Raw genomic sequence first — 17459 nt, 5'->3', positions numbered from 1 at the left:
ACAAAAAGCCAACGAGAAATAGCTCGAATGTGCAATGCTTCGCCTTAATTGTGTACAAACAACGTTAAAAAACCGCGAGCTATATAATGATGTCAAAGATTTACTAAGACTTGGTAGGCTTTTAAAGCTAACTTCAAGAGACCAAAGTTATCAGCGAATTTGCTGAAGGGTTCACAAAAACGCCTGGTAACGTTAGTGTTAGCAGATATCTGTACAAAGATGCCTAAATAAGAAAAGCTTAGATTGCTATGTCACTGCTCGAAAACCATTTTTACGTGTCTTAGATTGCCTACAAAGATTTAAGTGGTGTAGAAAAAGACTTCACTGGTCTGTAGAAGAGGCCAAAGTTATTTTCAGCAACGAATCCAATTTTGAGGTGATAAATTACAAGTCAAGATTAATCATTAAGAGGCTGGCTGGTGGAAAGTTTAAAGAACTTTTTTATGTACCAAGGATACTAGGCGGAGGAGGATCAGTCGGAATATGGGGATGCTTCTCTCACAAAGGAACAGGGTCATACAACATTTATAACGGCAGAATTAACCAGTACGATTACAAAGAGTCCCTAGACACTTTAATTGAATTTTAAGTTAACACATCGCTCAATAAGTCCGTAGGATAGCTAATAAAACAACAACATTTTGACATAATTTGATTTTATTCATCAACATAGTCTCCTTTTAAGGCGATACAGTCATTCCAGCGCTTCTCTAACTTTTCGATACCATGTTTGTAGAACGATTTATCTTTTCCTTCAAAATATGCTTCAGTTTCGGCGATGACCTCCTCATTCGATCCAAATCTCTTTCCTTGGAGCATCCTTTTGAGATCTGAGAACAGCCAATAATCGCTGGGGGCCAAATCAGGCGAGTATGGTGGATGGGGCAACAATTCGAAGTGTAATTCATTCATTTTTACCATTGTTTTCATTGACTTGTGACACGGTGCATTGTCTTGATGAAAGAGAATTTCTTTCTTCTTCATGTGCGGTCGCTTTTCGTCAATTACAGCCTTCAATCGTTCCAATAATGCCATGTAGTATTCGCTGTTGATCGTTTTACCTTTCTCAAGATAATCAATGAACAATATACCATGGCTATCCCAAAATATGGAGGCCATAACCTTGCCAGCAGAAGTTTGAGCCTTTGGGCGCTTTGGGCGGCTTTCACCCGCTGGTGTCCACTCAGCCGACTGTCGATTTGACTCAGGAGTGAAATGGTGGATCCATGTTTCATCCATTGTGACGTTGCGACGCAAAAAATCCTTTTTATCTCAGTGAAATAGTGCCAGACATGCTTCAGAATCATCGATTCGTTGTTGTTTTTGGTCCGGTGTTAGCAAACGCGGCACCCATTTCGAACAAAGCTTTCTCATACCCAAATGTTCGTGTAATATTGTAAACACACTGCCTTCTGATATCTTTATGGCCTCGGCAATCTCCTTCAATTTCAATTTGCGGTCGGATAAGACGATTTTATGGATTTTTTTGATGTTTTCCTCAGTAACTGCCGAATTTGGGCGACCGGAGCGTTCAGCATCATCGGTGTTTGTACGACCACGTTTAAAGTCAGCAAACCACTTTTCAACCATTTGCCTCGATGGAGAGGAGTCCGAATAACACTTATCAAGCCATTGTTTGGTCTGCACCGTGTTTTTTCCCATCATAAAGCAATGCTTAATGAGCACACGAAACTCTGATTTTTCCATTTTTTTCAATTCACAAAAGTTGATTCAATCGTTCACACACTAACTTGGTAAATAATGGTCCGATTGTCATGAAACTTTGACAGATATCGTTTGACGGTTGGTACTTTCTAAAAACAATACGGATTCGGTATTTGTGTTGCCATCTATATGTCATCCTACGGACTTATTGAGCGATGTGTTAAATTATTAAATTTTTGTTTGCTTTAAATCAACTGACTCAAAAAGCAACCCACTGTATATATATATATATATATATATATATATATATATATATATATATATATATATATATATATATATACATATATATATATATACATATATATATATACATATATATATATATATATATATATATATATATATATATATATATATATATATATACATATATATATATACATATATATAATACATATATATATATATATATATATATATATATATATACATATATATATACATATATATATATATACATATATATATATATACATATATATATACATATATATATATATATATACATATATATATATATATACATATATATATATATATATATATATATATATATATATATATATATATATATATATATATATACATATATATATATACATATATGTAACATATATATATTTGTCAAAAACTTTACTAAAAGTGGCACTTTACAAAAACTCCAAAATTTTCTGATAAAAATGCTTTAAATAAATGAAATCAAGTTGAAAAGTAATGTGAAATGTGTGTTAAACGAACAAGAATGTTGTATGCCAAAAAGCAACTTAACGAAAATAAAAAAGTTAGATCAACTTAAAGTAAACTATTCCAGATTTACATAATTTTTTATACAATAATCGATAGAGTTTTTTGATAAATAAACAACAGAATTATAATTTAAAAATTTAAGATAAATAAACAACAGAATTATATTGATGATATGAAAAGGAGACTGGGTGGGATAATTCTTTTAAAGTAAGATTTATTGAAAACGTGTTTGAAACTTCCCCTTAAGTGGACTTATTTAGAAACCTTTTTGAATCTTTGTCTAGAGCGGATTTATTGATAACGTATTTGAAAATTCGTTAAAATAAATTTTTTGAAAACATGTTTGAAACTTTGTTTAAAGTGGATTTATTTAAAACACGTTTAAAAACTCACCTAACTTTAATTTTTAAAATATGTATGAAAATTAGCTTAAAGTGGATTTATTTAATAGATGTTTGAAACTTCGCCTAAAGTGGATTTATTTTCAATCGTGTTTTTTTTACTAAAACTTTACCTAAAGTGGATTTATAAACTCGCCTAGAGTAAATTTTTTTAAAGCATGTATGAAACTTAATATAAAGTGGATGTATTTAGGAGATGTTCGAAAATTCGTTTAAAGTGGATTTAACTAAAATGAGTTTTAAAATTCGCCTAAGATAGATTTTTATATAAGTTGATTAAAACTTAGCTTAAAGTGGATTTACTTAAGAGATGTTTGAAACTTTGCCTAAAGTGACCTTTATTAAAATATGTATGAAAAGTTTGCCTAAAGTAGATTTATTTTAAAACGTTATTAAAAACTTTACTTAAGGTGAATTTATCTAAAAAATGTTTAAAAATTCGTTTTAAAGGGGTCTTTATTGAAAATGTGTTTGAAAATTCGTCTCAAGTAGATTTCTTTAAAAGATGATTAAAATTTAGCTTAAAGTGGATTTTATGCATGTTTGAAAACTTTTAGAATAGATAAATTTAATTTATTTAATACTATATATTTAAATATAATAAAGGACTTAATTTTTAACTCTATATAAATTTTAAAGCTCTTCACATAAAAATATTTTTTAAATAAATAATTTATTCTTATATAAAGCTTTTGAATATCGAATTAGTAATAAGTATTCCTATTGAATATGAAAATGCTATCGAAATTAATAGATAAAAGAGATACCCAGGTTGTGTGAAGATAGGAGGGGAAGTGGATTAGGATAAAGAATTAAAAAATTTTCTTTTTATAACGAATAATAGAAAATAAAGTACACATTTCTACATTTATTTAAATTTATATTTGTTTAAAGGTAAATCAAATTTTCTAAAGTTAAAAAAAATAGAATTTTTTATGCGTTTTGAATTTAAACGCATGAAAAGTTCTATTTTTATCAAAGTTTTGTTTTTCCATTAATAATAAATAAAATACAAACTTTTATATCTAAACGGATTATCTAAACTTTATAGAGTAAAATCCGTTTAGATATAAAAGTTTTCATTTTCTTTGTTATTAAAGGAAAAATAAAACTCTGATGCTTACTAAAAATGATGTTATTTTTCAGTTATTTTTAAAACGTTTAAGATTTTAAACTGCATCGCTGATTATCTACTATGAAATAAGTTTGATCATGTGTTCGGAGCCTGCAATCTTGGACCTAAAAGTTTACGCTTTGACTTCTAAATTTCTATGTAACACGTTATTATAAAAAATATTTTTATAATAAATGAGGCATACCCAGCGGGCACACGACGCACAGTGTATCGCTTCATACAGGCTAAGTGGACAAAAGTATTTTGTTTTGTAATTTCATTCCTAAGAATGTAGTTAACAATATTTTGGTGTTTTATTAATTAATTTGCAGTAGGGTAGCCTGCGGGAGGCAAGGGATAATTACCCCGCGCGTTTAAGCTTAAAGGGGCGCCAAAAAGCCAATTTTAGTATAAAATCTTTTTTTTTAATTTTATTGTAAAAAAGGCGATATTTTAATTACTTTAAAGTTTTTAAAAGTTTTTGTCTTGAAAAAAATAATTAAGTAATAAAAATAAATACTAAATTTCAACACCGAAATGATGTAATAAAATTTTGCCTAAATTAAAAACATACTCATCACAAATATACAAAATATAAAAATATACTCACTACACTATGTAAAATAAAATTTTTATTCATAATTAATTATTGTCGGATGAATCATTGTTATTTTCACTACCCGATGAAACGGACTCTAAATAATCTTCATCGTCACACAATTCTATTTTCAACAAGCTGTGGTGGTATTATAAGTGGGATAATTAAATTAAAAAAATTCCAACGGTAGTTTACCAGTTTTCTCACTTGACAATTCTTTGTGCGAGTTTATGACAGGATCTGATGTTACCAAAAGCATATTGAGCAAATCTATATTTGTGCAAATATGTGAATTTTTTCTTGTATGGTGTTCGCGGAATCGACGAAAATCTTTATTGCGGGCTTCTTGAGACTCTTCCGACAGTTGTCCTATTGGAAGAAGGCATGTTTTTATAACTTCCGTGCTATGTACAAGTATTTTGTGCACAGTAACAAGCATATAGTACCACGAATACAGATTAATATGAAGAGTTTTGGTTTCAAAACAAAGCTTTTTAAATTCATTTTAGTTAATATCATGTTCTTAATAAAATACTGAAATTTTTAATGAGATTGATGTCTAAACTTTTTCTGATTAAAGTAGCTGGTTTCTGTGCCCCAACAAACGGTATGCTACTTCAGCAGCTGTGGTTAACTCAGTTGCACTTTGCGATTTTACTAAGTTTTCAACCCTTCGTTTTTTGGTTTTAAAGGACGAGTCTTCAAAGTTCTTTTTTGTCGTCCTTGAATTTCTCCAGATGATAAAAAAGTACATTGCTGGTATATACTTACTTTAAATTCTACATTTACCCCCTCTAACCAAATTTTATTTTTGTTTAAAAAACGGTCCATCATCATATGTGCTGCAGACCATTTTATTGCGAATTTTGAAGCCATACATGAAATTTTTAACTGCAAAGACCTCTCAGAATCTCTAGTCAAATCAGTTACATCAGTAACACAAAATCTTTGGAAAATAAAATCCAATAAACGAGAATTTCTTTCTTCTTGATTATGTCTTCGCCATTCTTCAAATAACTCCATTTTTGAAAAAGACCGCACATGATCTAAATGAATTTAATAACAAAAAATTGTGAATTTATGTAGTGAAATTTTTTTCTTTGTTGTACACCTTGGGACTTTAGCTATACACTGTTAATAAATTAGCTTGGATAAATGTGGATACAAAAAGTTGTATAAATTTAAAAATTATAAACCAAAAAATATTTTACAATTTTAACCCAGTTTTTTAAACCACATTTTAACACATATTGCTTAACTTTTAAATAAAATATTTAATGTAATTAAATAGTACTTACCCTCAAAAGTAAAATCCATCGCTGCATTAAAATGATTGCTTTTTTTAATTCTTATTAAATGTCAATGCAACCATTGTAAATTTTTAATTAATTTTTTGCAAAAATGAATTTACATTTTAACGCCTTTTTAATTGCTTATGACTCATTGCTCTAGAATGTTTTTTAAAAGTAACACCGCATGTTATTACTAATGTAGGACTGTTATTGTGAAAATATTATCAATTAATCGATTTCTTAATATTACTTTTGTCCACCCAGCTTGTATGAAGCGATACACTGTGCGATGCTGCAGATGAGAAAAATGTCGTAGCAGCGTATGTCCGTTGACTTCAGCTTCAGCTGTCAAACCATTTTACAGTGCCACTATACTTCCTTTTAATCATTGCTGTGTACACGGCGTCGTATGCTTGGGCTTCACCTACACCTTATTTCCGACTTTACATCCTTGAAATTTTGTCAGGGACTTTTGTGTTGATCGACTTTATCGATTCCAGGAATTCGGACGCGTTTGTATTATTGGCAAAAGATTTCAAAAGGTGTGCCGTGTTTTGACGAATCGTTGCTTTCTTCCATTTCCATTGGTTGCTAAGGTGTCATCAATGTATCCTCTTGTTGATTTTGAAAGTGCAGAATTTTGTTGGAGAACATATCGTAGTATTGAGCTCATCATCACAGGTTCTAGGTTCAAACCAAAGCCCAAATGTGTAAGCGCATATCGTTGATCTTTGTAAATGACAGTTTGGCAAGGCCAATGTCGTTTATGCAGATGAATTTGTAGGTATGCTCTTTTCAGATCCACCACCGAGTCGTAGCTATTTTTACTCATAAGTCTCCAATCTCTCATTACATTGTTGATGACATCCGCATCCTTTGTAGAGGCTTTTATATAGCTGTTAAGTTCGCGATAATTAAGTACGGTTTTACCTTATTTTTATTATCTTGAATGACGCACATCAACATTAGTAATCCTTTAGCTTTTCTATAATTTTGTCATTATATTTGAGTTATATAAAAGTCATATTAAGTATGCCTTCTTTAATCCATTCATTAATTTCGTTGTTGAACGCCTTATGATGTTGGTTAGATACGTCATAATGACTAGTCTGATTAGAAAAACTGGCTATTAACTTCTTAACAACTATAACTTAGTCTAAAAACTAATCGATAACGTAAAGTGGACTCAAAAAAGTCCACTTTAAGTAAAAGCCCACTTTAAGCTAGGTTTTATCTTATGAAAAGGCCACCTTAAGTCGATCTAACAAAATATATATAGCCACTCGTGTTGAATCCCAAAAACACGTGTATACTAAATTTAGGTTTTGTGGGGAAAAAAGGACTTCATTTCTTTTATCAAGAATCTATTTTTTATAGTTGCTAGAAATGGAGTCGGTATGAGAATAAGCTGAAAAAAATCAAACGCTGAATAAACGGACAAAATTTAGACGTCCGTAAGACGTCTATTTAGGACTTCCAAATGGACTACTTTTGACGTCCTAGGACGCACTTTATAGGTTCAAAATGGATGGACAAAAGGTAAGTTGCATTTGGTACTTTCAATGGACGTCTGAACGGATCATTTTGGACATCCTTGGACATATTATGGATGTCCGTGTGCCCATTGGGCTGCTACATCAACAAAAAACCATTCTGCATCATTAAAAATAGTTAAAAGTAAAGCCTTATAATATTAAAAGTCGTTAATTATAACTAAAATATAAATATATTTAATTTTCACATTTAAAATATTGTCTAAAAATCCATCAAATAAAGTTTTAGATGAAAATGCTTTTTACAAGCTTTTATTTAAACATTTTGGAGGATCTTAAAGATGCAAAGGACTGTATTATAAAGATAATTATTACCCTTTCAAGTTTATCACTCACCTCTGTCACATCATGTCACATATCATGTCACTCATCTCTGTCACATATCATGACTCTGTCACATATCATGTCATTCATCTCTGTCACATATCATGAAATATCAATATAGTCTTATAAATCTGAAAAATGTTAAATTAAAAGTCAAAAATGACAAATTAAAAAACTACATAAAAACATATCTTTTCATAAGAGTCTTACATGAACGACAGAGAATTTACCATTTTTCTCCACATATGAGTTATTTGTGCTGAAGCCACCCCAAACAAAAGATTTTAAGATTAACGTAAATTCTGGTTGCAGATATATAGTTACATTCTGTATAGAGCAAAGACAGTCTGTAGTCATATTTATGCGAAGATTTATTTCATCACTAAGAAAAAAATTAGATTTTTTTATAGTCTAAAAATGCAGCTAGTCCTGTTATAGATAAAGGTTTTTTTAATTTAAACTCGTCTTCCAACCATTTATGTTAAACTCATCAGTTTAATAACAATTCGCATGCAATTGATTTTTCAAAACCACATAAGTCTTATATGTAAAACGTAATTTTATTTTTTATTTTATTACAGAAAGCTGATATTTAAAAATGTTTCAAAAATACTTCTATAGCCTTATTTTCAAGAAACTGTTTTCTAATACAGTTATATTAAATTTTGAAAATAATTTTTTCTTTAAATCATAAAATATCTTAAAAAAAAGTCAATTAGTAAATGCAATAAATACTTGCCAGGGGCTTTTTTCAGGAAAATTTTTTCGGTAAGTCCAAAAAAAATTATGGCCCCCTCCCCCTCCCAATTTTATTAGTTTCGACCCGAATTGAGTGTATTTTATAAAAATGTTTTAATAGTTCTTGAAATGACTTATAACATCGCTAAAATGGTCACTAAAGCTGAAAATATGAATTTTGCAAATTACAAAAACTATTTTTTTTAAATACTCAGTTGAGATAATGTACAATAAAAACAGATTAAAATGTTTTGAATACAAGATTTTGTTGAGTAAATTTTTTTATATAGTTTTATGAACAACTTTTAATTATCAATAAACTTTATAAATACTTACCAAGAGACAAAAAACTTATTGTAATAACTGTACAATGCTTAATAATGTTTTTACAAGATGTCTGGTAATGAAAAAAGCTATTTAACAAAAGGTAGTAAGTAGAGGCTGTCTTTGGGGAAAGCCATTCTGGATTTTGCCGGGGCCTCAAGATTTTTAGGGCCTCATAATTTTAAAATTTAAACATATATTTTTTAATAAAAATATTAATATTTTTACATGTCTGTCAAATCCTTTTCTTTGGATTTGCGAACTTTGAACACTTAAACAATTTGAATGAGAAAAGCATACCAACCGGAGTAAATATACTATAACTATGGATATACCCGTTTTTCCAAAGTACTTTGGCTTTTTTACTTTCATTCAGTCAGTTTTGTTTTGTTTCTCCATCCTTGTTGGCGCAGCTTGCTACATCAAAACTCATCAGACAGTAATTATGACTGGGAGAAAGTTTCAATCTGGTCATAATAAGAGAAACAGAAAACTCGAGGAAGAAAAATACCGCGCCACTCAGAAGAATTCAATTTTGCGTCACCTTAAGTCACCGAGTGATGCAAATACTTAAGAGATCGCTACTTCTAAAGTTGCACATCGTCCTCATCCTGATGATACCCCTCATCTTGAAGACCCACAACCTCAAGATGATCTTGACAATCTTACTGGGCTTGAAGATGATCTAGATACCCTACCTCATCATCATGGAGAAGATGATCCAGGTCCAATACAGCTTGAAGAAGATCCAGATACACTACCTCATCATCATGGAGAAGACGATCCAGGTCCAATACAGCTTGAAGAAGATGATAATGGGATTTATGGCCCTCAACCCGAAGATGATCAACATCCCCTTTATGTTCCAGAAAATAATCTTGTTGAAGAAAATATTACTTTTCCATTAACATCACAGTAAGTAGGAAATTATTTTTGTATGAAAACAGTACAGTCCCTGTTATCCGTCACTCGGTTATCCGAAAAGAATTTTTTTTTCCCATTTTTTCAATTTTTTATTTGTTAATTTACCTTTCCTTTTCATAGTTTCTATTGATATTTTTGCCTTGTTTTGCGTTATTTAAATAATATAAATACGCACAATCACATTAAGAACTGTAACCTACTTATGCATATAATTTTTTTTTTTCATTCTCCATATCCTTGTTATCCGACAATTTTTTCTCTTATCCGACACCCCTTGGTCCCGTATTAGTCAGAGACTTTTCTGTATAAATCTTTCTTCTCTTATGAAAGATCCAATTCTAATTTCCTTAATTGTTGCATTTCAGAATTGAGGATCCTGCTCTTTGGCCCAAAATCTTAATGAATTCATTTAGAGAAATTCTGGTTCAACAAGGTCCTATAAAACTGAAAGAGGAAGATTTTCCAAAAGATGACCATGGACGAAAATTCTCTGTGATGTATTATAAAGGGCATTTTCCAAATGGGGAAACCTATGAAAGGAAATGGTTAGTTTATTCCAAGCACTCAAACAGCATATTTTTTTTTTCCTTGCAAAATATTTTCTATCTTAAAAAAGAGAACAAAATTAACTGAAAATGGATATTCTGATTGGAAACATATAACATCAGATCTCCATCACCATGAGAAGTCCGTAAACCACAAGGAATGCTTTATAAAGTGGATGGATTTGGCTGCAAGAATGAAGAAAAATGAGACTGTCAATGAATGCAACTTAAAAAAAATCAAATTAGAAGTGGAGTATTGGCAAAACATTTTGAAGAGAATAATTTCAGTTATAAAATTTCTTGCCTCTCATAATTTAGCATTCCAAGACACACTGATAAATTATTTTCTAAAGGCAATGGAAATTTTTTGGGCTTGATTGAAATGATTTCAGAATTTGATCCAATACTTCAAGAGCATCTAAGAAAAGTTAAATTACACGAAGTAAGTGATAACTATCTTGACAAAAACATTCAAAACCAAATTATTCAACTTTTGGGTTCAGAGATAAAGAAATCTATAATTTTAAATTGTCAGAATGCAAAATATTATTCAATAATTATGGATTGCACTACAGAAGTAACTCACCAAGAACAATTAACCCTAGTTCTTAGATTTTACAACTGCAAGTTATTTGCAGTTGAAGAGCATTTTATTGGATTTGTTGATGTAAATAGGACAACCGGTGAAGTTTTAACAGAAATTTTCCTGAAACAATTGACAGAGGCAGGTTTAGATATATTAAATAAAAAAAAATGTCAAGTTTCAATGAAGTCATGACTATAATAATAATTTAATAGAAATAATTTAAAAAAAAATTTCATTTCAGGGGGGCCTCACATTTTGATCTTGCCTAGGGCCTCTAAAGTTCAAAGGCAGCCTCTGGTAGCAAGGACATTTTTTGTAATATAACTTTTATTAAATTTGAATTTTATTTAAAACACAATAGATAAGTATTCATAACAAACTTGTAAAAAAACTTGATCACTATCTTTAGACAACTGTGTCGAAAGCTAAATTAAGCCATTTTTTTGAAAAGCTGAATTATACCATTTAGACTTTATCTACCCCATTTCGCTTTGCAACTTCTTTTTATCATTTTCTCATAACCATTTAGGCGCCTCAGTAAAGAAAATGTTTGTTGCTTGTTAGTGTTATTAGATTGGTGTTCTTTTTTAAAATTCAGCCCGAAGTGAAATTCAATTAAATTTCCCACCTGCCAAACTCACGTAAAAAAGCCTTTGGTTTTGCAATAATAAATAAACCTAATAAAACCTTTGGTTGAATAAAAGGCGCTTAAAGTTGTGATAAGATCTTTCCAACTAGTATAATAAGAACACTGAACTTCTGCAACTAAAGACTAAAACGATGAAACTAAAAGATATGTGCTTTATAACACTTTAAAGTTGTATCATCAAGCATTGTGTTAAGCTCAGTACTCAGATGGTCTAGCAAAGGAACAGTGATTACCAATTTAAAATAATTTGAAATGCAATTTTTAGGCATATTCAAAGCATATTTGAAGGTGTTGATAAACTTTAATTATAAGCTTAATTGAGACCGGGGCTAGTTGGCAGCAGGGGTAAGTTGACGAACTGCGTTTGTCTTCAGAGCCTTTCATCAGAAAGTAACAAAAGTTACGCAGAACCTTCCTAATAAACCATTTCATCATTCACTGTGGTATTGTTAAAATTCGCGCATGCGCATGGGATATGTTAAGATTTATGTGTTTCTTGGACAAAAACGTATCTTTTGAAACATCGCTTCCTTTTTACTTTACAAAGAAAATAGTAAGTCGTATAAAAAAAAAATTATAGTAAAAGTTCCAGTCACAATTAGTTTCCTACTTCCAATCAGATTTTTTTTCAAAGTTGCTATTTTTCAGGATCTTTAGACTGTTTATTGAAAAAAAGGCTTTTGGGGTAAGTTGGCTAAATTTTCACGGGGTAAGTTGGCTCATAGCATTTACTATCGAAAAAAATTTTTTATAAAATTATTTAATATTTCTTTTTAGTTTTTAACAATATTGAAAAAATTTATTCTTACAAAAAAATAAAAAAAAAGGTTTTTTAGGGTTTTTTTTCACGGATAAATAGTGGCTTACTGTTTTGGCTGTTTTACGTACTAATATTTGGTAACAGATAAAAGTAATATTAAATTTTTGCGTAAAATTGTTGCTAAAATTAAGAGTAAAAAAGTTTCTATTAATTTTGCACTTAATAGTACATAAATAATCATTTTTAATTTACCCCGTGATGGGGTAAGCTCGCGCAATTTTTTTTTTAAAGGACCCGGGAAGGCCCTAAGATTTTTTTTTTAAATGAATGCAACTATTTTAAGTTACCCAAATTCATAATTTTTGAGACTACACTTTAATATTTTCAAAAAAATGTGCTTTTAGGGCTACAGAGCTCATAGAGTATAAACAGAGTCAACTAGCCCCAGTGTCCCCTGCAGCCAAAATCTTTAAATGCTTGAACAAGATTCGAACTATAAAAACATCATTACTTAAAAAAGGTGTATTAAAAACATGTCTCGTTATACACAGTGCAACAAAAAAAATCAATTAATTGTTCTATTGATATTTAAAGACATTCTTTGAGACAGAAAACAACAGGAATAAAAAAACTTTTGTGAACTAATCAACGGCAATATTTTATGTTTAATAAAATTTAATAAACTTAATAAAATACAAGTTAAGCAGGGTGTATGTTGAAAGGGACGTCGGGATTTTATTTCCCATATTTGAAAGTTTTTCTCTCCTTGTTTATTATTTAAAATGCAAGTTATTAAAACAATAAAACAGGGGACTTCCATTGATATATACTTGATGTATACTTCCATTGATATATTTTGATGTATACTTGTTGTTACAAACTAAACTTCTGGTGATAGCTCAACAATAAACTTAATAAAAATTTCACTCAGGGTGTATGTAAAAAAGGAAGTCCGAAATTTCTTCTAAATGAAACAACCATTTTGATTTTTTTTTAACTAATGAAATAAAATATTAAGTTATACGACTCAAAAGTTAGTTTAACCTTCATCAAAATATTGTAACTATTTTTTTTTTAAATAATCGCAAAATTATGAAACCGTAATACTATTATGTTTTCCGGTTTTTAATTTTTTTCCAACCGTTTTAGATATCTAACCATGCATTTTTTGCAATTTGTTTAGTTTTTACTGTAGTTTTGTTTTAATACATAATATATAGTATATATTTTACTATAGTTATATATAGTAAAACTTTTTTTTTCAACAATATAATCTAGTTAAAATTTTTTTATTTAATCATTTTGGGTACGTCCTGCAACGTAGCAGACGTCCCTTAGACACGCCCCTGCTTACATTAGTTTAAAGTTAAACTAAAATTTGACTTACTTTTGACTGCTGCTAGACAATGTCAGTAATAAACCACAGGTCTCTACTGAAAAGTGTAAAAAAATGATATAAATAAAAGTTAAACTTGTTAAATACTAAAGAAACTTCAATTGCGAAATAACTTTAATGTTACACCTAAATGAATTACTGATTACAAATACACATAAGCCTGCTCAATTAACAAAACCTGGTACAATAAATAAAAACTGTATGCTTTACAAAAATCAAAGCATTTACGTAACTAAGAGTTAGTTGAGAAAACATACCTAGCGAACATTCTATAGCGGAATTTTATCTATAGTGGATCTTTATAAGCATTTTAGGTAGTCCATTGTAGTTATGCTCATCGATTACTTAGTGAACCATTAGTGGCACCCGCCTAAAGTAGCTTGCCGAATACTAGCCACAATTAACATGTCAGAAAGCGGTTACCATTAATGGCCCATTAAGTAACCGATGAGCAAAACTCCAATGAACTGCTCAAAATTCCGATATAGGTCCACTGCAAATCCGCTATAACAATTCTTGCTGTGTTACTGAAAATTAACATTGTCTACATCTGAAGAAATATTATACAAATTCTCCTAACACAAGTAATAATTTATTATTGGACTTTGCGCATGGGTCATGGTTTTGCCTTAATTTCATTCTATTTATAAACTCCGTTAAAGAAAGTTTTAATGACATTGAAAAAAATAACGGGAATCTATTAGATCCATTTGCTATTAACTTTGCGTTATCTCTTGAAGAAAATTAAACTAATTATGTAGTAATTCTAGAACATGTATAAATAAAAGTATAACTCAGTTTCACATTAAAAATATGTTTGCGTTAGCTCTGGTATAGAATTAATAAAATTATCTTAAACAAATATCATTAAAAATGTTTTAAAATACTAATGCAAATGGAATGAGAATATTATTAAATTTTTTGTATACTTCACTTTGAAAAAGTGATATTTCTCTTTATTTTATTGTTTGATGTTATTTTTACAACGATATTATTACCCAGCGGGCACAGGACGTACAAAAAACGTACAAGACACCTTTTAAGTACCAAAATGATTTTTTTTGGTTAGCGCGAAACGTTCAAAAGATGTCTTAATTACATTAAGAAGTTTACCGTTCTATAATAAAACACAGATCAAACAAACATGTAAACTAAAACTAAGATATCGTCCTATAATTATCAGTCAAAAACATTCAGTTTTATGGTTAAGTTTTTGAAGATATTTTATTTGGTAGTTGTTAAATACGAGCACCATTTTTTATTTTATCTCGAAATAACATGAAAATCTTAATAGCTGTAACTAAAAATTTCATAAAGAGTTGTTTGAAATAGATTACATGGTAAGTTTTGATTGTTATTACATTATTTCTTAAACTTTTTTTTTAAAAATATGATATATATTTAGTTTTTGTATATATAAAATAATAAATTTAAAAAATATGAACTAGATATGTGAGTAGCTTTTGATTTACGGCACCGAGTTTGTAATCAAAATCATCGACTTTTTTTTATAGCACGCTCGGTGTATGTGTTTTAACGATGTATTTTATTGTGTTATTTTTTAAATTTTATAGAAACATAAACATATTTTCAAAATTAGAATAGTTAAACTTCATTTTAATGCCCCAATTTTTTGTAGTTACTTCTGTTATTGTTTATTTTACGGTTCTGAAAAATTTCGTTGTTGATCATGTATAAAATAAATAGTGTAGGTACGTTGGTGTTTTACTTCAAATCTTCTAAGCCCGGTTTAAAAACTTATTTTCTATATTCATGCCAAATTTAATTTTAAAATGTTATGTAACAATCTACTAATTTTTTGTTGCAGAACCAAAGTTTACAGCAGTATTATGGGAGAAGGGGAGGGGGATAATCATCATTACCAATTTCTTAAAAACGTAAATTGACAATTGTTGTCATAAGTTCACTTACATTAAAGAAAGTTAAAATGAGAAGTATATATCTCACTTGCTCATAATAATCACCTAGATATAGTCTTTTACTCGATAGAATTGGTGAGGTTTGAGTGGTGCCTGATCCAAAAATTGACTTTGAAGTGGTATTTATACACTGTAAAAAAACTCCGTAGTATTTATCAGACTTTGTGTGTCTGATAGCTTTGTGGACCTTGGTATGTGGCCTCTATATAGCAATTAGCCGAAGGAGCATAAACCACATGGAGGATAAATGCATGGAAAGAAGGTATATATTAATTAAAATAGTATGTTAGATGTATTCTCATATTTACTTTTTTATAGTGCAGTCTTTTTAAAAGACGGCTCTGCAAGGATCAGGAATAAAATATATATTGTTATCATAAGATTCAATATTAAAATAAGTTTTAATATTTTCAACTTTATTAAATGAACAACCGAAACTTTTCATTGCACTAAAGTTGACAAAAGCTCCATCACAAGTTATGCTGTGAACATCTATACCATGTTGAATACACAAATTAATTGCGTTAGTTAAAATACAACTTAAGTTTGTTTTTGAAATCTTTTCACACAGAACATAACCAATAGGACATTTCCAATGACCTCGAAGTCAAACATGCATAAATACAAGAGCCTCAATAGCAATGCTATCAAAAGCAGATAAGTTGTTTCCGTAATCTAAAAAACCTTCATAGTTACCATTACTTGGGTTATAGACAAGACCTAGTTTAATATGCATAGCATCAAAGATCAATACACAATCTTTACACGTAATATCTTCTAATCCCTTTTGTTTTAAGAAAGAAAAAACATCCTTAAAAAAACCACGTGAACAATCAATAGACGATGACCGATTCGCTAGAGAACTAATACAAGGCAAAGCAAACAATGATCAAACAAAAGTATATGCACGAGGTGAATAAAAAAAAAGCGTTAAAGCAAATTTCTTCACTTCTTCTGAATATCTGTGACTTATAGGATCTTTGCATTTATTCAATAGTTCAGATTTAAATAAATCACAAACAAGTCCAGAAAAGTTATTATCAACAAATTGAGCTACATAAGCTGAGAAAAACTTGTCATTCTTAATTTTTTTAATAATTTCTGTCAATATATTTATTTTCAATTCTTTCCTTCTTTGCTTCTGCTTAAGAGTTTTAACTTTGCGTTTAAGTTTGACTTTAGATGGAGAGGCAACTTTATTATTTAAATTATCAATAGAATCCACATTAGTAAAAATGTGATTGTTAGCGGAAGACGGCAAAGAAAGAGACTTTTTTTTATATTGACAGTCTAGAATGTTTCAGTTACATTAATATAAATATGTTCTCTTTTGATAGTATTTTTACAATCCATTTTCTTCGGAAAATCAAAAATAGATAGTACAACATCAGACTTTAGACAAGGTTTGTTCGCATTTTCATAATAACTACATATATAACTATATTTGTTGTTATTTTTTAAAGAGAGTATATGAAAGGATATTCCAATACATTTAATAAATCGGTTTGTACAACCATAAGCAGAATAGGGTATAACCATTTCTTGAGTAACAAAAATGAAATAAAAAAACTTTAAATCTCCTTTGCGTTTTTTGCCAGTATTCAATATGGCCAAATTTGCCTCACAACCGCGGCTCAAGTTAGATATCTACGAAATATATATCATTGGGCTATACTAAAGTATACTAAAATATACGGTTAAAGTCCGTAATTTAAGTTACGGAACTTCTCCTTATCATAAATACGGACAAATCATATAAAATGATGTGATTATTTCAAAAGTTTTAAAAGTATTGGTAAAAAACCGCAATTTATTGAAAACGGGTTTTCTCCGTAACATA

At 29.6% G+C, this 17459-nt stretch overlaps 1 protein-coding gene across 1 annotated transcript in view; it reads right to left on the bottom strand.

Annotated features, from left to right (window-relative positions):
- LOC136079829 (uncharacterized) overlaps positions 1-17459 on the bottom strand; it is an 82956-nt gene that overhangs the window by 32625 nt on the left and 32872 nt on the right. The window contains exons 3-4 of the mRNA XM_065796433.1: positions 13671-13716; positions 7968-8139 (exon numbers count right to left, since the gene is read on the bottom strand). Of these exons, the coding sequence (XP_065652505.1) occupies positions 7968-8139; positions 13671-13716 (218 nt within the window). The remainder of the gene's footprint in view (positions 1-7967; positions 8140-13670; positions 13717-17459) is intronic.

This window comes from Hydra vulgaris, chromosome 04 (genome assembly GCF_038396675.1).
Source record: "Hydra vulgaris chromosome 04, alternate assembly HydraT2T_AEP".
Lineage (NCBI taxonomy): Eukaryota > Metazoa > Cnidaria > Hydrozoa > Anthoathecata > Hydridae > Hydra > Hydra vulgaris.
Note: the sequence above shows the minus strand (reverse complement) of the source record. Positions and strands in the feature narration are given on the sequence as shown.